Source organism: Anomaloglossus baeobatrachus, chromosome 2 (assembly GCF_048569485.1).
Source record: "Anomaloglossus baeobatrachus isolate aAnoBae1 chromosome 2, aAnoBae1.hap1, whole genome shotgun sequence".
Taxonomy (NCBI): Eukaryota; Metazoa; Chordata; class Amphibia; order Anura; family Aromobatidae; genus Anomaloglossus; species Anomaloglossus baeobatrachus.
In genome coordinates, this window is record NC_134354.1 from 213,747,481 (window position 1) to 213,772,843 (window position 25,363).

At 43.6% G+C, this 25,363-nt stretch overlaps 1 protein-coding gene across 1 annotated transcript in view; it reads right to left on the minus strand.

Annotated features, from left to right (window-relative positions):
- PTPN22 (protein tyrosine phosphatase non-receptor type 22) overlaps positions 1-25,363 on the minus strand; it is a 202,840-nt gene that overhangs the window by 37,178 nt on the left and 140,299 nt on the right. Inside the window, exons 12-14 of the mRNA XM_075335601.1 lie at positions 14,899-14,951; positions 6,715-7,424; positions 1,356-1,421 (exon numbers count right to left, since the gene is read on the minus strand). Of these exons, the coding sequence (XP_075191716.1) occupies positions 1,356-1,421; positions 6,715-7,424; positions 14,899-14,951 (829 nt within the window). The remainder of the gene's footprint in view (positions 1-1,355; positions 1,422-6,714; positions 7,425-14,898; positions 14,952-25,363) is intronic.

Here is a 25,363-nt window from a genome sequence, read left to right on the forward strand (position 1 = left end):
ACATTAAAGGTGCAAACATTTCTGAAATGATTATTTTCTCTATGATATTTTTTTGACATAGTAATAACTTGGCATTTTAAAGAGGTGTGTAGACTTTGTATATTCATTGTGTGTCAAGAAAAGGGTTCCCTGATCTCTCTCCTGTGTTTTTCTTAAGGCAAATTTACATTGCTCCTGGTCATCAGCCCTTGTAAATATATCCCAAATTAGCTGATGAACTGGATAGGAGATTGTTCATCTTCTGTTTGGATAATTCCTATGGGCAATAGCGATGAGCAAATACGCTTACCACTTCTTGTTATTTGATCGAGCATCAGAGTTTAAAAATGTTTGAGTTTCCCATTGACTTCCATTATACTCAGTACAAGAGTTGTGCCCAAACACCCCATTGTTCGCCCAAATAATGAGCAGGGGCAAAGCTTGCTCGCTCATCACTCATGGCAGAGTTGGTAATATTCCTTTGAGTAGAGATGAGCTAACCCTTGGAAGTTCGGTTGGTCATGTATAGCCTAATCGTATCTCCATGGGTTCGGAGTTAGCCTGAATCCCATTGCAAGTCACTGTTGGCAGTTCGAGTCTCCACCCACATACAGCCAGCCATAAGCAGATGCCTTCCGGGGTTGGTGGGTGAGGTTTTTCATTTTTTTAGGGGGGGAAGTTACACACTATGCTGTTGTTACCCCAAGTGCAAGACATTCAAACACTGCAAGCGGCTTGCACTGGGCTTAGCTGAGTGTACCCGAGCACAGTGATGCTCGATCGAGTGGTCAGCATATGTAAAACACCCGATCTTCGAACTTGAACTCTGTTGTTTTTGTTTTCTTTTTCTTTTTTTTAAAAGTTAAAAAAAAAGTTAGTGCTTGGCCAAAAACCGTGCACCAAACCTGGACCCGTGGAAGCAAATTTGTTTGCGAAACGGCCCGCCGTCGTCCGGCGCTGCATGTCTTCACCCTCCCCCACCACCTGTACCCTTGATAAGAACATGGATTAAAGAGAATCTTTTATTCTGATCTTTGGAGTGCGACCCTTTCTGTCTGTTTTTGGATATTTATGGTCTACACCTTGGGACACGCAGCCGGATCCCACAGTTCCACCAGGATCGAGCGGCTAACTTTCAGTGGTATTAGCGGTGCCCGGTACTCCTCACCTTACTCATCTTAAACCTTTGGTTTGCTCATCTCTGCCTTTGAGGTGATAGTGTATTTATGAGATTATTTTTTAAAAAAGTGTGAAATATTGAACTAAGGAGAAATGTAGTTATATAATATAAGTAGAGCTATAGTTGAGGATTGGCATTTTTATTTTGAATATTTTCAAATAATAAACTGTATGTCTTATATCTCTACTTTGCTTACCTATTTCATCAGTGACTATAAAGGACTCAGGTGTACGCTCTGGCAAAGGAGGGGGACTTTCATCATCTGTAACAGAAATAGGGTCTAACTGAATTACATTTTTTACATATACACTGATCCATACACCATATGGTATTACACAATCCAGAGAAGACAACTACTGTACTTCCACAGTACAAGGATGTAAAGAAGACTTTTTTTCTAAAGCCTTAGGGTATGTGCACACTGAGTTTTTGGTGCAGAAATTTTCTGCACCAAAATCTGCACCTCATAGCAAAAAAATGTATTAAAAAATGCATGTGTTGGTGTGTTTTTGGTGCGTTATTGTGCCATGCTTTTTTTTTGTGAAATCAATGACTGGAAGGGATACAAAACGCAAAAGAAAAAAGCAACGTGTGTACAGCACTTCAGAATTGTCATTGACTTTGCTGGCATAAGAATAGGCATGCAGCAAACTGCACCAAAAAATGCATCAAAAATGCAGCGTGCACACAAGGGCTTAAAGGGAGCTTGTCATATGTACTATGCACCCAGAACCACGAGCAGTTCTGGGTCGATATTGCTAATCTCTGCCTAACCGACCCTGTATACACTAGCATAGATAAAGAGATCTTTAGAATAAGTATTTCTAAAGATCTTTTATCATATGCTAATGAGCGCAGGGACTAGTTGCAAGAGTGTTAGTTCCCCTGACTAGTCTGCCCTCTTAGCATGGCAGCCCGCTGACAGGGGGGTGCTAACATGCTATTCAATGAAGCATCACCAGTGGTGACGCGCGTATCTGTTTCCACTGTCTCCGGCGGTTCAGAGCTCCCCGACACTACCGGTCATGCATAGTATGAAATGGGGTGTACACATCCCGGCTTCAGCGAGGTCTAGTGTGCATTACTGGAAGTGCCGGGGACTTCTGAACAGCGGAGACAGCGGACACAGGTATGCACATCACCGCTGGTGATGCTGCATTGAGTAGCATGTTAGCACGCCACTGTGGGCGTGCTACCATGCTTAAGAGGGCGGACTAGTCAGGGGAACTAATGCCCTTGTGACTAGTAGCTGGCCTCATTAGCATATGATAAAAGATCTTTAGAAATACTTTTTCTAAAGATCCCTTTATTTATGCTAGTAGATACAGGGACGGTTAGGCAGGGATTAGCAATATGCAACCAGAACTGCTCGTGGTTCTGGGTGCATAATTCCACCTGACAGGTTCCCTTTAAGCTGGTCACACAGCTTAGATGTATAATGGCTGAAACTCCCTCCCCCTCCACTGCCATGATTTTTGGGAATCCAGCATATCATCGAAAGTGTATGAAGGCCTCCTGACTTAAATATATGATCCAATCTTTTCTTTCTTAGATAAGCCTCAGTTATACAGTAGGTGTCTGGCCTTGGCTTACACACTTTTACTACTGAAAACAATATATATTGGCTGAATACACATGTATTGGGTTATCAGGAGAAAAACAGGACACTCTGAACTTTTTAGACAGGTGTGGAAAGAATGCTATAATGTAATTCTCGTGGATGAGAGAACCGGAGCACATTTTGAGGAGAAGATGGAGAACAACATTTTTCCATATTGTCCAATGTGTGAGTTCTTGGAAATCGGACCGAACTCAGATGTCATCCAAGTGCAGTCCTAGGTTTTCCATTCACCCATAGAGATTAATGGGTGAATGGCATCTAATTTCAGAGTGAAATCACCTCAAGCTGCCATTTTTTTTTTACTGACATTCTGTCAATGAAAAAAAATCGGTCATCAGCATTGCTCCATTGAATATCATTGGTATGAGTCTTAACTGATAAAAACTGTATAGCTCTCATCCAAGTAATACAGTGGTATGATCCTGGCGATAGAGTAAAAGGCTGCACATCTTAAAGGCAATTGCAGACAGTCCAATAACTCTGCATGTAGCGGCAGTGTGCTTGATTAACCTACTCTTAAGGGTGCTTTACACGCTGCGACATCGCTACCGATATATAGTCGGGGTCATGTCGTTAGTGACACACATCTGGCGCCGGTACCGACATCACAGCGTGTGACACCAAGGAGCAACAATCAATGATCGCAAAATCGTCCAAAAACGGTGATCGTTGACACGTCGCTCCTTTCCTTAATATCATTGCTGCTGCAGGTACGATGTTGTTTGTCGTTCTGCGGCAGCAAACATCGCTATGTGTGACACTGCAGGAACGACAAACATCTCCTTACCTGCGTCCACCAGCAATGCGGAAGGAAGGAGGTGGGCGGGATGTTACGTCCTGCTCATCTTTGCCCCTCCTCTGCTATTGGGCGGCCGCTTAGTGACGTTGCGGTGATGTCGCTATGACGCCGAACGCACCTACCTCTTGAAGGAGGGATTGTTTGGCGGTCACAGCGACGTCGCTGCACAGGTATGTGCATGTGACGCTGCCATAGCGATAATGTTTGCTACGGCAGTGATCACCAAATGTCACACGTACGACGGGGGCGGGTGCTATCACGCTCGACATCGCTAGCAATCACTAGTGATGTTGCAGCGTGTAAAGCACACTTTAAGGGTGCTTTACACGCTGTGACATTGTTACCGATATATCATCGGGGTCACGTCGTTAGTGACACACATCCGGCACCGGTAGTGACATCGCAGCATGTGACACCAAGTAGCGACGATCAACGATCGCAAAATCGTCCAAAAACGGTGATCGTTGACACGTTGCTCCTTTCCTTAATATCGCTGCTGCTGCAGGTACAATGTTGTTTGTCGTTCCTGCGGCAGCACACATTGCTATATGTGACACCGCGGGAGCGACAAACATCTCCTTACCTGCGTCCACAAGCAATGCGGAAGGAAGAAGGTGGGCGGGATGTTACGTCCCACTAGTCTCCGCCTCTCCGCTTCTATTGGACGGCCGCTCTGTGACGTCGCGGTGACGTCGCTTTGACGCCGAACGCACCTTCCCCTTGAGGGAGGGATTGTTTGGCAGTCACAGAGACGTCGCTGATAAAGTATGTGCATGTGACGCTGCCGTAGCAATAATGTTCGCTATGGCAGCGATCACCAAATATCGCACATACGACGGGGGCGGGTGCTATCGTGCTCGACATCGGTAGCAATCGCTAGCGATGTCGCAGCGTCTAAAATACCCTTTAGTTTACATGGAGACTCAGGTTCTCCTGATTGTTTGGGGTCTGAATAATAAGATTCTCAAAGATCAGGAACTTGTCACCTATTGTGTGGATAGGTAATGAGTTATGCATCTGAGAAAACGTCTTAGCTCTAAACCTAATATGGTTGATTTTACTTTGATCATTCATCAAGCAACTGTTTTATAACTCTACCTTAGGCCTCTGCCACACTTACGTGACAAAACGTTACGTTTTTGTCACGTACGTGTTAGAGGGGTGGTTTTGTCCCCGTGTGCCGTTTTTGTGGCATGTACGTGTTCTCCGTGTGTTATACGTTATAACACACGGAGAATGGAAATCCCCGCCTTACCTGCATCATCCGGCGCTGTCTGTGGTGCTGAATGACAGCGTCTGGCCAAAGCCACGCCCTGCTGACGCTGCTTCCGGCCCCCAGTGAAGGAGAAGTGTTGTTCAAATTCACTGGGGGACGGATGCAGGGGACAGCCGCGGCAGAGACTGCTGGACTGGTGGAGGTGATTATGTGTTTTTATTATTTTTACACTGACAAGTGTCTTTCTCCGGCACGTGTCACACGGGCCCGCATCCACACTACATCCATGTGGTACGGGTGCGGGCCATGTGACACCCGTGCTTCCGGAGAAACACGGACATGTCAGCGGTTTTTAAATACGGACACATGTAAGTACGGAACGGACACACGTTCTGTTCCTGAATACTTACGTGTGTCCAAAACAATCACAAAACATAGGAACACGTGGGCCCATGTCTCCGGTACGTGAAAAAAAAGGCACACACATACTGGAGGCACGTGAGTGTGGCAGAGGCCTTAAACTGAGCAGAACATGCTGACCTAATCTGAGAGCAGAATAATGTAGATACTTAAGGGTGCTTTACACGCTACGACATCGCTAGCAATTGCTAGCAATGTTGAGCGCGATAGCACCCGCCCCCGTTGTTCGTGCGACATTTGGTGCTCGCTGCTGTAGCAAACATTATCGTTACGGCAGCGTCACCTATGTCACCTTGTCAGCGACGTCGCTGTGACCGCCGAACAATCCCTCCCTCAAGGGGGAGATGCGTCACTGTGGCGTCACTAAGCGACCGGCCAATAGAAGCGGAGGGGCGGAGATGAGCGGGACGCAACATCCCGCCCACCTCTTTCCTTCTGCATTGCAGGTGGACGCAGGTAAGGAGATGTTTGTTGTTCCTGCGGTGTCACACGTAGCGATGTGTGCTGCCGCAGGAACGACGAACAACATTGTACCTGTGGCAGCAGCGATATTAAGGAAAGGAGCGACATGTCAACGATCACCGTTTTTGAACGATTTTGCGATCGTTGATCATCGCTCCTTGGTGTCACACGCTGCGATGTCGCTACCAGCGCCGGATGTGCGTCACTAACGACATGACCCTAAGGATATATCGGTAGCGATGTTGCATCGTGTAAAGCACCCTTAACACCATGATTCCACCAATTTGTCACTTACAGGGCTGCTTTCTGTAGTTTTGATAAAATCACAATTGTATGAGCAGAAGATTAACCCTAGAGGACAAATAAACCTGCTGTCATGTTATCCTCCATATTCATAAGCTCTGTATGACTCAACTCCACAACTGATTGGCAGCTTTCTGCTTATGCAGTGAACACAGAAAGCTGTCAATCAGTGGTGTGAGCGGAGTTACCCAGAGCTCAGCATTCAGAGGACGAACAGACTAGAAAACAGAGATTATATATGCAGTATATATATATATATATATGCAGTATATATATATATACATATATATATACACATACACACACACAACACGCAGCGCATTAAGTGATACATATATATTGTATTTATATATATATATATATAATACAACACGCAGCGCCTTAAGTGATGCATCACTGGAGTCAGGGTTTTTCCCTGCATCATGCTGCTGAGATCAGATGGGGTAAAACCCTGTTTGTAGAATCCCTTTAACGAATATGTAGATTTTTTCAAATGGCAATTAGCAGAATTTCAAGATTCAGTCAACTTTGATGTAGATTATGCAGCACCTTGAAAAAGTATTCATACTCTGGGAATTTTTCTACATGTTTTCACGTTACACCCACAAACTTAAATGTATTTTATCAATATTTTATGTGATATGCCAGCACAACGTAGCAAGTATTTGTGTATACAGAATGTAATTGGTGTTTATGTACTAATGGCATACTTCTATTAATCTTTTGATACTTACTTTTGACATTGACGTTGCTACTTTGAGGAAAATCTAACTGTTCCAGTGGTCCTTGTAGGGAAGGCTCCTTCACAGGGTACAAATGATGAGAAAAAAAAAGTGCACCAGGGTTCTCCATACTGCTAATTTTTGATTCAGTCATTTCAGGACAAACCGGTTCTGGGCAAAAATCTGCAAATTTGGGTGAGCCCGTATCGGATGATGGAGTCGGAGAAAAATAAGGGTCTTCAGTTAAGCGAATAAATACATGATTGCTATGAACAGTACTTATGTTGCCTAATGAGCCAGTCAGTTTGGGTCCTTGCTCCATGTGAGATAAAACATTACACATATCTGACTCTTTTGAGACATTCCCCAATATACAGGATTGTCTCTGTTGGTGCAGTTCAAAGGGGGTAGATTTGGTCCGTGTTAATGCTCCGTGTCCACCTTGCATAGTTTTTTCTCCTGCAGGAGATTTAGAATTGGAGTCATCACAAGTTACATTTTGGATATGCTTGCGATATTGTGTCCTTGGTAAAAGGTGGGGTTCATCAAAACGTAGGTCAATAAGATCCTGCATCTGGCTTTTGAGGTTATTTAACTCTGTATTACCACAGGTGTTATACATCTTTGGCGGTGCTATCGGCTCCATTGTGTTATTAAAGCTTATTCCACTGTTACAGGCTCCGATCTGTTGATGAGTATCTTCTTTCACATGCCCTGAAAAACTTTAAAAGGAACAGTAATAATCTCATAGATATATGTAAAGCCATTAATTTAATACACCACTTCGTAATGTCTACAGAAAGGGTAAAACTGTTGTGATTAGATCTAACTTGGTACAACATGCAGCATCACCGTAAAGAGTAGGCTCAGCTCCTATAGGCCAATTGGCAATCGCACCCGCCCCCATCGTTTGTGCGGCACGGTAATTTCTTGCCCGTGTCGCACAATGTTGTAACCCCCCGTCACACGTACTTACCTACCAAACGACCTCGCTGTGGGCGGCGAACATCCACTTCCTGTAGGGGGAGGGACGTTTGGCGTCACAGCGGCGTCACACAGCGGCCGGCCAATAGAAGTGGAGGGGCGGAGATGAGCGTGACGTAAATATCCCACCCACCTCCTTCCTTCAGCATTGCCGGCGGGACGCAGGTAAGCTGCAGTTCATCGTTCCCGGGGTGTCACACGGAGCGATGTGTGCTGCCCAGAATACGATAAACAACAGGACGTGCGATTTTTAGAAAATGAGCGACGTGTCAGCGATGAACTAGAAGGTGACATCTGCTCTATATATAAAATGTATAATTCAAGGTTGAGGCCTATATGCTTTAAAATGCACCATTTTGTTCTATATATTCAATGCATTAACTTTTTTTCAATATTACATTGAGAATTCTGCAAATGATATTTACAGTGCCCCCTTGAATTTTTCAACCTTTTCCCACATTTCAGGCTTCAAACATAAAGATAAAAACTTTAATGTTATGGTGAATAATCAACAACAAGTCGGACACAATTGTGAAGTTGATCGAAATTTATTGCTTATTTTAAACTTTTGTAAAAAAGAATAAACTGAAAAGTGGGGCGTGCAATATTATTCGTCCCCTTTACTTTCAGTGCAGCAAACTCACTCTTGAATTTGAGGATCTCTGAATGATCCAATGTTGTCCTAAATGACTGATAATGATATATATAAGCCACCTGTGTGTAATCAAGTCTCCATATAAATGCAGCTGCTCTGTGATAGTCTCAGTGTTCTGTTTAAAGCGCAGATAGCATCATGAAGACCAAGGAACACAACAGGCAGGTCCGTGATACTGTTGTGGAGAAGTTTAAAGCCGGATTTGGTTACAAAACGTTTTCCAAAACTTTAAAAATCCCAAGGAGCACTGTGCAAGCGATCATAGTGAAAAGGAAGGAATATCATACCACTGCAAATCTACCAAGACCTGTCTGTCCCTCAAAAATGTCATCTCAAAAAGGAGAAGACTGATCAGAGATGCAGCCAAGAGCCCCATGATCACTCTGGATGAACTACAGAGATCTACAGCTGAGGTGGGAGAGTCTGTCCATATGACAAGACAACAGTCAGTCGAACACTGCACAAATTTGGCCTTTATGGAAGAGTGGCAAGAAGAAAGCCATTTTTCAAAGATATCCATATAAAGTGTTGTTTAAAGTTTGCCACAAGCCACCTGGGAGACAAACCAAACATGTGGAAGAAGGTGCTCTGGTGAGATGAAACCAAAATCAATTTTTTTGGGCACAATGCCAAATGATATGTGTGGCGTAAAAGCAACATAGCTCATCACCCTGAACACACCATCCCCACTGTCAAACATGGTGGTGGCAGCATCATGGTTTGGGCCTGCTTTGCTTCCCCTCTAGTCAGCCCTATATATTTGTGTCTTTCTTAAGGGGTGCATGCATGCGGGGTGTTGCATGCATGCCATCTCTTGCTAAGTGCCATCATTGCGAAGTGCTGGGCAGTTACCTCAATGGCAGTGGACTAACTTCCGTCTTCTCTCTCTCTTCACACAGGTATATAACTCTGCTTCCTGTCAAGTGAATTGTCTGTTCCCCACTGCATTGGCTGAATATGTGTTCTGGTATATAACTCTGCTTCCTGTCAAGTGAATTGTCTGTTCCCCACTGCATTGGCTGAATATGTGTTCTGGTATATAACTCTGCTTCCTGTCAAGTGAATTGTCTGTTCCCCACTGCATTGGCTGAATATGTGTTCTGGTATATAACTCTGCTTCCTGTCAAGTGAATTGTCTGTTCCCCACTGCATTGGCTGAATATGTGTTCTGGTATATAACTCTGCTTCCTGTCAAGTGAATTGTCTGTTCCCCACTGCATTGGCTGAATATGTGTTCTGGTATATAACTCTGCTTCCTGTCAAGTGAATTGTCTGTTCCCCACTGCATTGGCTGAATATGTGTTCTGGTATATAACTCTGCTTCCTGTCAAGTGAATTGTCTGTTCCCCACTGCATTGGCTGAATATGTGTTCTGGTATATAACTCTGCTTCCTGTGATGTATGCTCTGTCATTTTCATAATCTATGTAATACTCACTGATGTATGACTGTATATTCCTCTTTGTAAATGTTATCTGATGGTGGATGGTGTAAATCTGTGTAGACTGGAAGTCCGGGTGGGTGTCAAATGTCCTGTTCCCTTTGATTCCTTAATCATCCCCTGGTGTGAGCAGCATTTGTTGATTTCCCTTAACAAGCTGAGCTCCCATAATCCCCCTCACCTACCCCTCTAGTCAGCCCTATATATTTGTGTCTTTCTTAAGGGGTGCATGCATGCGGGGTGTTGCATGCATGCCATCATTGCGAAGTGCTGGGCAGTTACCTCAATGGCAGTTAGTCAGGGCAGGAGTCTGCAGGTAAATTACTCTTTGACGCCATCTGTTTTAACCTTAACTATTATCTCACTCTCTATCATCCTATATGCTTTTTCTGTTCACTTTCACCGCCCTGTCCCCCCTCCATCACCACTCATCCACATCAGCCCCTCTCTCCTCCCCTCTCCTATGTACAGCTCCCAGGCTCTTTTCACCTATCTTAATAATCTGACTCAATCAAGCTCCAGGGACTTCCAAAAAAAGCCATGCCACAAGTCCAAAAACCATCTGACCTTTCTCCTTCTACTCCTACTTCTTTCAGGTGATATCTCTCCTAATCCCGGTCCACCCCAGGCTAACTTTACCCCCTCCCCCACCTCCCATAGAAACCCTGATAATATTATTAACATTCCCTGTACACCCTCGCTTCCCTCTTTTAATTGTGCTCTATGGAATCCACGGTCCGTATGTAACAAGCTTCCTTACATCCACAACCTCTTTCTCAATAACTCTCTTAACTTACTAGGCCTAACTGAAACCTGGATTCAGGATTCTGATACTACTTCCCCTGCTGCCATCTCTCATGGTGGCTTACACTTTTCCCATTCACCAAGACCTGGAAACAGACATGGTGGTGGAGTCGGCTTACTCCTGTCCCCACAGTGCACCTTCCAGGTCATCCCCCCAGCTCCATCACTCTCATTCCCATCCTTTGAGGTTCACACCATCAGGCTCTTCCATCCCCTTCCCCTCAGAGTAGCTGTCATATACCGTCCACCAGGCTCACCCACCCAGTTCCTTGACCACTTTTCAGCCTGGCTGTCACACTTCATGTCCTCAGAGTTACCAACCCTGATCCTAGGAGACTTTAACATCCCCATGAACAGCCCCTCCTCCCCTTCTGCATCCCAGCTTCTATCTCTCACCACCTCCCTTGGCCTCTCACAGCTCTCATCCTCTGAGACACATGAAGATGGTAACACCCTTGACCTGGTCTTTATCCGCCTCTGCTCAATCTCTCACTTTGACAACTCACCTCTTCCCCTCTCTGACCACAACATCCTCTCCTTCAAGCTCACAAACCCTCGTCCGCCCCAGCACACTCCCACCAATCACACATTCAGAAACCTACAGGCCATCGATTCTCAGACACTTTCAGACTCTTTACACACATCACTGTCCCCTATATCCTCACTTTCCTGTCCTGATCTGGCTGTAAAGCACTACAATGACACACTCAGGACTACGCTAGACCAAGTAGCGCCCCTCACCCTCAGAAAGACCAAACACAGAGTAAAACAGCCCTGGCTCACATCACAAACTCGATTTCTCCAGCGATGCTCCAGGAGCGCCGAACGCCTATGGAGGAAAACCCGCACACCAGAAAACTTCATCCACTACAAGTTCATGTTAAGGACCTATAACTATTCCCTTCACCTCGCCAAACAGACCTACTTCACCAACCTTGTTTCCTCACTTGCCAACAATCCAAAAAAACTCTTTGACACCTTTCACTCCCTCCTCAGTCCCAAAGTACAGACCCCTGTCACAGCCCTTCATGCTGATGACCTGGCCTCGTATTTCACAGAGAAAATAGAAAACATCCGCCAAGAGATCAGCTCCCAGCCACCAAGCCCTGTGAATCCCATCCCTCCCCATATTCCATCCAGCTCACTTTCCACATTTGACCCAGTCACAGAGGAGGAAGTCTCCAGGCTCCTATCCTCCTCTCGTCCTACAACTTGCCCTACTGATCCCTTCCCCACACCTCTACTCCAGTCCCTCTCTCCGGTTGTCGCCACTCACCTAACTAAAATCTTCAATCTCTCTCTCTCTTCGGGTATCTTCCCCTCCTCCCTCAAACACTCTATCATTACTCCATTATTAAAAAAACCTTCTCTTGATCCGTCCTGCACAAGCAACTACAGACCAGTCTCCAATCTCTCCTTCATCTCTAAACTCTTGGAGCGCCTGGTCTACTCTCGCCTCACCCGCTACCTCTCCTCTCACTCTCTTCTAGATCCTTTACAGTCTGGCTTCCGCCCTTTACACTCAACAGAAACTGCCCTTGTCAAAGTGACCAATGACCTATTGACAGCAAAACGTAACGGTGACCACTCTCTGCTTATTCTTCTTGACCTTTCTGCTGCCTTTGACACTGTTGACCACCATCTCCTTCTCTCTATGCTCCACTCTATCGGCCTAAAGGACACTGTTCTTTCCTGGTTCTCTTCCTATCTTTCTGGCCGCTCATTCAGTGTATCATTTGCTGGCTCCACATCTTCTCCTCTTCCTCTCACTGTTGGGGTCCCTCAAGGCTCAGTCCTTGGCCCTCTTCTTTTCTCCCTCTACACTGCCCCAATTGGTCAGACCATCAGCAGATTTGGCTTTCAGTACCATCTTTATGCTGATGACACACAGCTATACACCTCCTCCCCTGAGCTCACCCCCGCTGTACTACAGAACACCAGTGACTGCCTGACTGCAGTTTGCAATGTCATGTCTGCTCTCTATCTGAAACTTAACCTTTCCAAAACTGAACTTCTTCTTTTCCCTCCATCTTCCAACTTTCCTCAACCTGACATCTCCCTCTCTGTGTGTGGCACAACGATAAGTCCTAGGCCGCAAGCCCGCTGCCTGGGGGTTATACTTGACACTGATCTTTCCTTCACCTCCCACATACAATCTCTTGCCCGCACCTGCCGCTTGCACCTCAAGAACATCTCTAGAATCCGCCCCTTTCTCACAATGGAAACGACAAAAACCCTCACCGTGGCCCTGATCCACTCTCGCTTGGACTACTGTAACTCTCTATTAATTGGTCTCCCCCTAACTAGACTCTCTCCTCTACAGTCAATCCTTAATGCAGCAGCCCGGGTCACCTATCTGGCTAACCGCTACTCGGATGCCTCTGCTCTGTGCCAGTCATTGCACTGGCTGCCCATATATCATAGGATCCAATTCAAACTGCTTGTTCTCACCCACAAAGCTCTCCACAGTGCAGCACCCCCCTACATCTCCACCCTCCTCTCTGTCTATCAGTCCACCCGTTCTCTACGCTCTGCAAGCGACTTTCGACTAACATCCACACTAATTCGAACCTCCCACTCCCGGATCCAAGACTTCTTCCGAGCTGCACCAACCCTCTGGAACGCTCTACCCCAAGAAGTTAGGACAAATCACAACTTACTCAGCTTCAGACGCACCCTAAAGACGCATCTTTTTAGGGCGGCCTATCACACTCCCTAATCAGATTCGATTCACATAGTCCCTCTACAACCTCTCACAACATAGCTCCACATCAAACTCCATGGCACCCAAAGGCATCTCAAGGCTCGGGCCCACTGGTCCAGGAAACCATTATCCAGCCCCATTTCCGTGAGATGGTTGGATTGTCATTGTAAATAAGCACTTGAACCTTGCCTCTCCCCCCATCTCATTGTAGATTGTAAGCTCTCACGAGCAGGGTTGTATTTTTTTTTTCCCCTCTAAATATTGTATTTCTATAACTGTTACTTGTTTGTATATGATCCTCCTGAATTGTAAAGCGCTACGGAATATGTTGGCGCTATAGAAATAAAGATTATTATTATTATTATTATTAGCAGGGACAGGGAAGATGGTTAAAATTGATGGGAAGATGGATGGAGCCAAATACAGGACCATTCTTGAAAAAAATCTGTTGGAGTCTGCAAAAGACTTGAGACTGGGACAGAGATTTGTTTTTCAACAAGACAATGATCCAAAACATAAAGCAAAATCTACAATGGAATAGTTCACAAATAAACATATCCAGGTGTTAGAATGGCCAAGTCAAAGTCCAGACCTGAATCCAATCGAGAATCTGTGGAAAGAGCTGAAAACTGCAGTTCACAAACGCTCTCCATCCAACCTCACTCAACTCAAGCTATTGCTAAGGAAGAATGGGCAAGAATTTCAGTCTCTCGATGTGCAAAACTGATAGAGACATACCCCAAGTGACTTGCAGCTGTTATCGCAGAAAAAGGTGGCGCTACAAAGACTTAACTTAAAGGGGCTGAATAATATTGTACGCCCCAATTTTCAGTTTATTATTTTTTATAAAAGTTTAAAATAAGCAATACATTTCATTCAACTTCACAATTGTGTCCCACTTGCTGTTGATTCTTCACCATAAAATTTTAAATTTTTATGTTTATGTTTGAAGCCTGAAATGTGGGAAAAGGTTGAAAAATTCAAAGGGGCCGAATACTTTCGCAAGGCATTGTAAAAGGGAACCTGTCCTGTCAAAAAATGCTATTACCCTGCCCATATGGGTTCAATTTCCAGGTTATTAACGTTTTAAATTTGTACTGAAAGACCAGCTACTGAGAGGAAATTAACTTTATTCCTTCCAGCAGTAACTGGCTTTCAGTCATAGAGGTGTGGCTTCAGTCGCTTCTCTGTGCATAGTGAGCGGCAGCTGTAACCACACCCCTGCACTGACTGAGAGCTGGCTCAGCAGTGTATTATTACCGATCCAACTTTCAGTCAGTGCCGCGTTATACTTTTAGTTGCCGCTCACTGTTCCATTTGACAAGACATTGTTAGAATATTTTAGATATGTATAATATTTCCAGCCATGGCTTGGTGTGCCACAAACAACTGTTCACCAAGAAATAACTGCGTACGTACCTCAACTGCTGTAAAACATGCAAAGTGAAAGGGCAGCTGTGCTATGCAGTTTTCGGAGGGGTACCATAAAATTGATATAGATCATTACAATGGTGTTTTTGGCACTTGCGGCTTCTGAATTTGCAAAAAGCTATACAGTTTGTATAACATGGAAGATTATCTGTTGACCTTCTCAAGGTTTAATATTTACCCTCTTTGCAGACATCTTCCAGTGCTTTGTGGCTCTGGTGTGTTCTTGAAAATCTACAAATTAAAAGCAAAAAAATACTAAAAAAAAGTGTATATAATTCTTTAAAATGTATATAAACTTATCACTAGAAGCCTACAATATAAATTTGAAGAATCCAAGGGCACTTTGTGATTTCCCATTGGCCCCTTCCACCGTTTTGATCTTTTAGGCTGTGATCGGTGTTACTGATCTGATTCATTAACTTAGAAATTGTAAAACCAGGTACAACCGATGCAGCCACTAAATGGAATATGAGAAAATAAATACTGGCATATATAGAACAAATGCATGTTCTGCATTAATAACTCTTTCCATAGATAACTCTGGGGGTTCTTTTTTTTAATTATTTGCTTCACTACAAAAAGGGGTGCAGGTGCAGAAATTTAGCCGCATACAGTTAGGTCCAGAAATATTTGGACAGTGACACAAGTTTTGTTATTTTAGCTGTTTACAAAAAAAGAAATACAATTATATATATATATAATATGGGCTGAAAGTGCACACTCCCAGCTGCAATATGAGAGTTTTCACATCCAAATCGGAGAAAGGGTTTAGGAATCATAGCTCTGTAATGCACAGCCTCCTCTTTTTCAAGGGACCAAAAGTAATTGGACAAGGGACTCTAAGGGCTGCAATTAACTCTGAAGGCGTCTCCCTCGTTAACCTGTAATCAATGAAGTAGTTAAAAGGTCTGGGGTTGATTACAGGTGTGTGGTTTTGCATTTGGAAGCTGTTGCTGTGACCAGACAACATGCGGTCTAAGGAACTCTCAATTGAGGTGAAGCAGAACATCCTGAGGCTGAAAAAAAAGAAAAAATCCATCAGAGAGATAGCAGACATGCTTGGAGTAGCAAAATCAACAGTCGGGTACATTCTGAGAAAAAAGGAATTGACTTGTGAGCTTGGGAACTCAAAAAGGCCTGGGCGTCCACGGATGACAACAGTGGTGGATGATCGCCGCATACTTTTTTTGGTGAAGAAGAACCCGTTCACAACATCAACTGAAGTCCAGAACACTCTCAGTGAAGTAGGTGTATCTGTCTCTAAGTCAACAGTAAAGAGAAGACTCCATGAAAGTAAATACAAAGGGTTCACATCTAGATGCAAACCATTCATCAATTCCAAAAATAGACAGGCCAAAGTTAAATTTACCAGAATGATGGGAAGAAAAAAGTTTGGAGAAGAAAGGGAATGGCACATGATCCAAGGCACACCACATCCTCTGTAAAACATGGTGGAGGCAACGTGATGGCATGGGCATGCATGGCTTTCAATGGCACTGGGTCACTTGTGTTTATTGATGACATAACAGCAGACAAGAGTAGCCGGATGAATTCTGAAGTGTACCGGGATATACTTTCAGCCCAGATTCAGCCAAATGCCGCAAAGTTGATCGGACGGCGCTTCATAGTACAGATGGACAATGACCCCAAGCATACAGCCAAAGCTACCCAGGAGTTCATGAGTGCAAAAAAGTGGAACATTCTGCAATGGCCAAGTCAATCACCAGATCTTAACCCAATTGAGCATGCATTTCACTTGCTCAAATCCAGACTTAAGACGGAAAGACCCACAAACAAGCAAGACCTGAAGGCTGCGGCTGTAAAGGCCTGGCAAAGCATTAAGAAGGAGGAAACCGAGCATTTGGTGATGTCCATGGGTTCCAGACTTAAGGCAGTGATTGCCTCCAAAGGATTCACAACAAAATATTGAAAATAAAAATATTTTGTTTGGGTTTGGTTTATTTGTCCAATTACTTTTGACCTCCTAAAATGTGGAGTGTTTGTAAAGAAATGTGTACAATTCCTACAATTTCTATCAGATATTTTTGATTAAACCTTCAAATTAAACGTTACAATCTGCACTTGAATTCTGTTGTAGAGGTTTCATTTCAAATCCAATGTGGTGGCATGCAGAGCCCAACTCGCGAAAATTGCGTCACTGTCCAAATATTTCTGGACCTAACTGTATCCATTAGAGGAAGCACTAATTTACCAAGTTTTAAATGACCTTTGCAGCGCTAACACAGAGAGGCATGTTCTACTTACGATGCACGACCACCCTTTTCTGCCTGTGAAGTACAATGTAATGGCCTTCTGATAATATGACAAAACAGCTCATCTCATTAAGAACCATTAGAAGGACAGGATGAAATAGATTGAATGCCTTGATGTTTCAAGGACACGTATACAAATACAGGTCTAGGGACATCAAGGGACTCAGGAGTTTAAGAGGGAATAAGAATATACTCTACTATATTCTGAAACAGAAAAATACTCAAGTACTCAAAGGGAAAATGATAAGTCATTTACTTACACGCAGTTAATTTCTATGGAGTTTACTTTACCTTCATTACATTACAAATTCACTATGAATGTCCGAAGTATAAAATGACATGTCACACCATTAAAACCTGAAATACTGGTCAATTTACATTGTTCTATGACACAAATTCCAACCAAAAAGTCAATTTTTACACTTCTTTGTTTTTTTAAGTTCAAATATTCAAACAACAACGGGCCTGATTCACCAAGGTATTTTTGCCAGGATTCTGGTGTAAAACACCTTGCACTGTATCAAACTTTTTACGCAGCTCAAAGTTACTCAAACATTTAGCGACTTTTGCAGTTTTTACACTAGTGCAGCTGAGTTGGTGGATCTGTTGCTGGATGGGATTTCACATTTAGTCATTTTTTTACGTGAATTATGCCAGAAATGTACTGTAACCCCTTGCTATAGTAACATTTCTGGTGGATGAGTATGGCAGCTGTAAGAGGTGCCTAATTCCTTACTTCACTGTGTGCCTTTAAAGGGAATCCGACAGATCCCCCATACCCTCCATCCCAACAACACTTGTATAGTGCTTGCTAAATACCCTGCTTAACCAGCTCTTTATAGAAATTGACACTTAAACAAATGTTTAAAAAAAGTATATTTAACCACTTCATGACCTTTGACGTAAGCATACATCATGAAATATGGGTATGCAATGGCCATAGCACATAAGGTGTGTCAGCACAATCACCGCTGGGAGGTCTGCTTAAGTGATAGCTGACCTTAGGCTGTCACTGCTAGGAATGGTGCCCACACCGCCCCTGGCATTTTAACTCACTAAATGTTACGAACAATAGCGATCGTGGCATTTAGAAGGCTGGGACTTTCGGGTTTGCTGACTACGGTGACCTGTTAAGCCTGCTTTACACGTTGCAATTTCGCATACGATATCGTATGCGATTTGCAACGCCCCCATCATATGTGTGGCATGTTCAATTTGTTGAACGTGCCGCACAAACGATTAACCCCCGTCACACGTACTTACCTTCCATACCTCGATGTGGGCGGCGAACATCCACTTCCTGGAGTGGGAGGGACGTTCGGCGTCACATCGACGTCACGCGGCAGCCAGCCAATAGAAGCGGAGGGGCGGAGATGAGCGGGACGTAAACATCCCGCCCACCACTTTTCTTCCGCATTACCGGCCGGGAGCCGCAGGACGCAGGTAAGATCTGTTCAATGTTCCCGGGGTGTCACACACTGCGATGCGTGCTGCCTCGGGAACATTGAACAACCTCACGTTCAATTCATGAGGAATGGATGACGTGCATGCGATGAACGGATTTTCGTTCAATTGCAATCACACGTACCTGTCACACACTACAATGTACCTTATGATGTTGGATGTGCGTCACTTATGACATGACCCCGCTGATACATTGTAAGATACATTTCAGCGTGTAAAGCTGGCTTTAGACCATGCCATGAACATAATCTAAGAGGCATTCTGTCAGTGTCACACTGATAGGTGTAATGCATTGCAATGCATTATACCAGCTACCAGACTACTAAAAGTTTAAGTCCCATAGAAAAACTAAGAAAAAAGTAAAAAAAGTGAAAATATAAAAAAATCCCTAAAATAAATACAAAAAGATGAAAAAAATATTAAACCAATAAATACTTATATTCATGAAAAAACAAAAATAAACAAAAAAAGTACATATATTTGGTATCACTGCACCTGGATCAACCCAACTATCACACTATTTAACTCCTTCAGGGAACAACATAAAAAAAAGTGACAAAAACCATACTTTATCATCATACTGCCACCCAAAAAAGTGTAATAAAATGCGATCAAAAAGTCAAATGTAAATAAAAATGTAAATAAAAATGGTTCCGCTGAAATAATAATCTTGTCTGACAAAAAACAAGCCAACATACAGCTCTGCCAGCTGACAAATAACAAAAGCTACAGCTCTTAGAGTAGACCGATGCAAAAAACCTTTTTTTCCATTCATTTTTTTTATTGTGCAAAAGCAGCAAAAAATTAAAGATATAAATGTGGTATTGCTGTAATTGTACTGAGCCAATGAATAAACCTGCCCTATCACATTTACTACATGGTGAACAATGTAAAAAAAACAAAAACAAAAAAAAAATCCTGAATTGCTGTTTCATGTTTATTCTCCTCCCAAAAATTAGAATAGAAAGCGATCAAACATGTTGTTTGAGCACAAAATTGTACAAATAAAATCGTCAACTTATCCCTCAAAAAATAAGCCCTCACATGACTCTGTAGGTACAAATCTAGAAAAAGGATAGCTCTAAAAATATGGAAATGCAAAACCTTACAGGAAAAATTAGTTTTTTAGTGTGCGATAGTAGCCAAACATACACAAACCCAATATAAATCTGATGTTGCTATAATTGCACCCACCTGAAGCACTTGATCATTCTGCCTCCCAAAGGCTGCAGTAAGACTCAGTTCATATTTATCCTGACCTCTACACTAAACACTTACACCGGAGTTTCCATGTAAATCCCTTAAATATGTCATTCAGACAGAGCCACCAATGGAATATTCCCTATAATGTGGAAGAGGGAGTTGCCATCGACTCTGTCTGGCTTATAATTCAGTGGTGTTAATATTTTTTTAGCAGCCATAAAACAGTGGTCAACCAGTTTTGTGCACTTATGAAAAGACAAACACCACTGAACAGAGAAGTCCAGAGTAACTCTGCTGCCTCATTATAGTGAATGGATTCCTCAACGGTGTCATCTGAATCACGTCATTTGGAGATAAAGATGAAAACCCCAATGTAAATATTCAGTGAAGAGCACAGGATAAATGTGGTCCAAAATGTTATGTAAAAGGTTCCTAATAAAAGCTTTAACTCAATCCACACACAAAAAGCCCCAATTCAGGTCCATCCTCTGTCAATTCAAATATAGGGGGTTTACACATTACTAGTAACACAAAGGCTCTGGAGAAATCCCAAATCACAAATTCCCTCTTCTCTTCTGAGCCTCAGAGTATGCCTAAACCACATTTAGCATACACGTTAAGCATTACTGTAGTGAAGAGAGCCCGCTTAATTAATAGGGTGCGTGCATATCTCCAGAAGCATGAGCTGGACACAATGTATTGAGCATAATATATGGGCACTACAATAGCAGATTTGCAATTTTCACTTAACAACATATATTGCTGTTATCATCACACTTGTGGATAAATTCCCAAAGGAGTAATTTCTGGGGCTCTATATATGGAGTCTGAAAACTATTCTAGGAAAATCTTTCCTCCAAGAGTCCAATAGCACTCCCGCTCCCTGAGTCTCGTCATGCGGCTAAGGCTAAGAACACACATCCGGCTTTTCTGCCGTTTGTCGGATCCGGCGTGCTCCTGTACAGTCTATACAGTACAGTGGCTGCGCTGCAACTTCCTGGTCACATGCTCCGGTCACATGACAGCACATAAGCAAGGATGATTGACCTTAGGGAGATCAACATCCAGCACCACGGAGACACCATCACGTGTTTCTCAACGCAGTGATTCTAGAACAAGGCCCCCTGGGAAAATATGCAAAACAAGACTGCCGCGGAAACACCAACACATGTCTCAACGCTGGCAGGAAACTAGCCAGGTGTTTCACCGGGAAGGAACAACCACAGGAAGCGCAGTCTCCAGTCAAGGAAACTGCCTATGCCAAACCATGGTATCCATCCACAGACAGCTGTTTTGGGGTATTTGCCCCTCATCAGTGTGGAGTAGGAAACTGGCTAGTGGGAGCAATGCCTAGTAAAAGACTAGATAAGCAAGGATGATTGACCTTAGGGAGATCAACATCCAGCACCAAGGAGACACCATCACGTGTTTCTCAACGCAGTGATTCTAGAACAAGGCCCCCTGGGAAAATATGCAAAACAAGACTGCCGCGGAAACACCATCACATGTCTCAACGCTGGCAGGAAACTAGCCAGGTCTTTCACCGGGAAGGAACAACCACGGGAAGAGCAGTCTCCAGTCAAGGACACCGCCTATGCCAAAACATGGTATCCATCCACAGACAGCTGTTTCGGGGTATTTGCCCCTCATCAGTGTGGAGTAGGAAACTGGCTAGTGGGAGCAATGCCTAGTAAAAGACTACATAAGCAAGGATGATTGACCTTAGGGAGATCAACATCCAGCACCACGGAGACACCATCACGTGTTTCTCAACGCAGTGATTCTAGAACAAGGCCCCCTGGGAAAATATGCAAAACAAGACTACCGCGGATACACCATCACATGTCTCAACGCTGGCAGGAAACTAGCCAGGTCTTTCACCGGGAAGGAACAACCACGGGAAGAGCTGTCTCTAGTTAAGGAAACCGCCTATGCCAAAACATAGTATCCATCCACAGACACCTGTTTCGGGGTATTTGCCTCTCATCAGTGTGGAGTAGGAAACTGGCTAGTGGGAGCAATGCCTAGTAAAAGACTACATAAGCAAGGATGATTGACCTTAGGGAGATCAACATCCGGCACCATGGAGACACCATCACGTGTTTCTCAACGCAGTGATTCTAGAACAAGGCCCCCTGGGAAAATATGCAAAACGCGGAAACCAGATATGCTTTTTATTTCTAATAAAGAATTTTTTTGGGTGTGTGTGTTTATTTACTGTCATTTACAGATTAATCATGGAAGGTTTCTCGGGGAGACGCCTGACATGATTAATCTAGGACTTATTGGCAGCTATGGGCTGCCAAAAACTCCTTATTACCCCAATTTGCCAACGCACCAGGGCAAATCGGGAAGAGCCGGGTACAGTCCCAGAACTGTCGCATATAATGTATGCGGCAATTCTGTCCGGCTGCTGACTGATATTGTTAGGCTGGGGGGCTCCCCATAACGTGGGGCTCCCCATCCTGAGAATACCAGCCTTCAGCCGTATGGCTTTATCTGGCTGGTATTAAAATGGGGGGGACCGCACGCCGTTTTTTTTAATTATTTATTTATTTATTTTACTGCACAGTATAGACACGCCCACCGGCTGCTGTGATTGGGTGCAGCGAGACAGCTGTCACTCAGCGTGGGCGGCGTGTCTGACTGCAACCAATCATAGGCGCCGGTGGGTGGGGAAAGCAGGGAATTCGAGATTGATTAATGAGCGGCCGGCATTTTCAAAGTAATTGTTGCCGCGTATTCTCTGCACAGCTGTTCCTCGCCACGCTGGTGATCGGGGAGCGGTAAGTATGAGAAAGGGCTGCTAACTTCAGTCACTCTGGGGATTAGCGGTCACTGGTGAATCCTTCACAGGTGACCGCTAATCAGTACGCGGCACACAGACAGAGCCGCGGCATGACAATGAAGTCGGGTGAAGTTCACCCGAGTTCATTCTCATCGCGCAACTCTGTCAGCTGTCAGCCGACATTTATCAACGACATTGTGCAACACACAAATGGACATTCCACACAGACATTCCACGTACACATACACGGGCATTTTACACACAAACACGGACATTTTACACGTACACACGGCTTGCATACGCCATCACACGGATACCATACGTACCAGAGAAACGTCCCAAAAAAATGGAACACGGATCCGAAAAATGGACCGTAAGACACGTACGTTTTTTTTGCGGAAGTGTGATTTAGGCCTTAAAAGTACTTACGGATTAGCATGCTGAAAAGAAATTGCACAGCAAACTGTGTGGTCCATTTTTCCTATTAGCCCTTATAAAATTTTAAAACTTGGTGTTAAACAAGATTTAAGTTGTAAAAATGCAATTATTCTTTCTTTACAACCCAATGGTATAAAATTCTGTAAGGCACATGTGGTGTCAACATGCTCACTGCACCCCCTAGATGAATTCATTGAACAGTGTAGTTTGTAAAGTCGGGTTACTTAAGGGGGAAGGCTTTGCTCTTCTGGCATGTCAGGGGCTCTGCTAATGTGACATGGCACCCTCAAACAATTCCAGCAAAATCTGCACTCCAATATGGTGCTCATTCCCTTTTGAGCTTTGCACTGTGCCACAAAAGTAGTTTTAAACTACATATGAGTATTGGCATACTTGGGAGAAATTGCATAACAAATTTTACTGTTCACTTTCTCTTATTATACCTTTTGAAAATTACAAACTTGGGGTCAAAGAAACATTATATTGGAAAAAAAATTGCAATTTTTCATTTAAACAACCCAATAGTATACAATTCAGTGAATCGCCTGTGGGTTAAAAATGCTCACTACATCCCTAGATTAATTCCTTGAGAGGTGTAGTTTCCAAACTGGGGTCTCCTCTGGTGGTTTCTACTGTTTTAGCATGTCAGAGGCTCTTTGAATGGGACATGGTGTCTACAATCTATTTGAGTCAAAATGGCACTCCAAAATTCAAATAGGGCTTCTTCCCTTCCGCGCCCTGCAGTGTGCCCAACAATTAATTACCCATCATAAGGGCTATTGATGGACTCAAGTGAAATTGCATAACAAATGATATGGTCCATATTCTCCTGTTACCATAGTGAAAATCAAAAATTTGGGGCTAAAGAAACCTTTCTGTAGCAAAAAGGTTTTTTCACATTTCCACAGCTCAACATTATAAAATTCTGTGAAGCCCCTCAGGGTTCAATGTGCTCACTACATCTCTAAATAAGTTCCCTGAGGAGTTTATTTCCAAAATGTCATCATTTGTTTCCACTATTTAAACACATCAGGGGCTCTGCAAACGTGACATGATGTCTATTTATTCCAGCCAATTTTGCACTCCAAAAGTCAAAAGGCGCCCTTTCCCTTCCAAGCCCTGTCATGCATCCAAACATTAGTTTTCCAACGCATATGGGATATCGGCATACTCAGGAGAAATTGCACAACAAATTGTACATTCCATTTTCTCCTAATTCCCTTGTGAAAATGCAACAGTTGGGGCTAAATCAATATTTTTGTTGGAAAATGTAAAATTTTCATTTTTTCTTTCCACCTTTCTTTAATTCCTGTGAAGCACCTAAAAAGTTAATAAACTTCTTAGATGAGGTTTTGAGCATACTTTTGGGCGCTATTTTTAGAATGGTGTCACATTTGGGTATTTTCTGTCACCTAGGCCTCTCAAAGTCATTTGAAATATAATCTGGTCCCTAAAAAACCTGGCTTTGTAAGTTTTGTTGGAAAAATTATAAATTCCTGATAAACTTTTAACCCTTCTAACTTCCTGAAAAATATATATATTAAAAAATGATGCTGATACAAAGTAGAGAAATGGCAAAAGTTATTTATTAATGATTTTGTTTGATATAATTAATATCTGGTTTAAAGGGAACCTGCACATTGAACCCCGCTGCCTGGAGAAAATAAAGTTTAATCCTCCTTGCAGCACCAGCGCCACCCCAGTGACTGAGACCCAAAAGTTCATTACCTCAGCATTGGGGTTCAATGTGGAGGCACCAGAGAGATTTCCAACCATATCTGCAGTAGAGATGAGCGAACCGGTCCCGGTTCGGCTCGAGGTCGGTTCGCCGAACGGAGGTCCCGTTCGAGTTCGGCTCGTCGAACGTTCGACGAACCGAACTTGAACTGCATAGGAAACAATGGCAGGCAATCACAAACACATAAAAACACCTAGAAAACACCCTCAAAGGTGTCCAAAAGGTGACAAACAACTCACAACACAACACAAACACATGGGAAAGTGACAAGGACATATACTCATGCAAAAACAAAAGAGCTGGACAAGGAAAAAGAGGAGGACACACAGATATAGGCATGGCACGCCCTTCTAAAATCATGTAAAACACCGCAAGGTGACTCCAAGCGTAGTGTCCCTTTTTTCCAAAAATTGGGCCCCACACACACCCACCCATTCAGTGGCAGCACTTGTGCCCTACTTGTTCACTTCACAGCTAGATTTGCATCAAGCACATTCCAAAATACGCCATTCTTATCCGTCCCCAGAATGACACCGGGGTAGGTAGCAAAGTCTTTCCTGATCCCAGCTCTGTTCATCTTGGCTTCTTTTAAAAACACATCAAGCAAGGGTTACTCCAAGCGGAGCCTCCCTTTTTTCCAAAAATTGGGCCCCACACACACCCACCCCTTCAGTGACAGCAGTTGTGCCTCAGTTGTACACTTCACAGCTAGATTTGCATCGAGCACATTCAATAATAC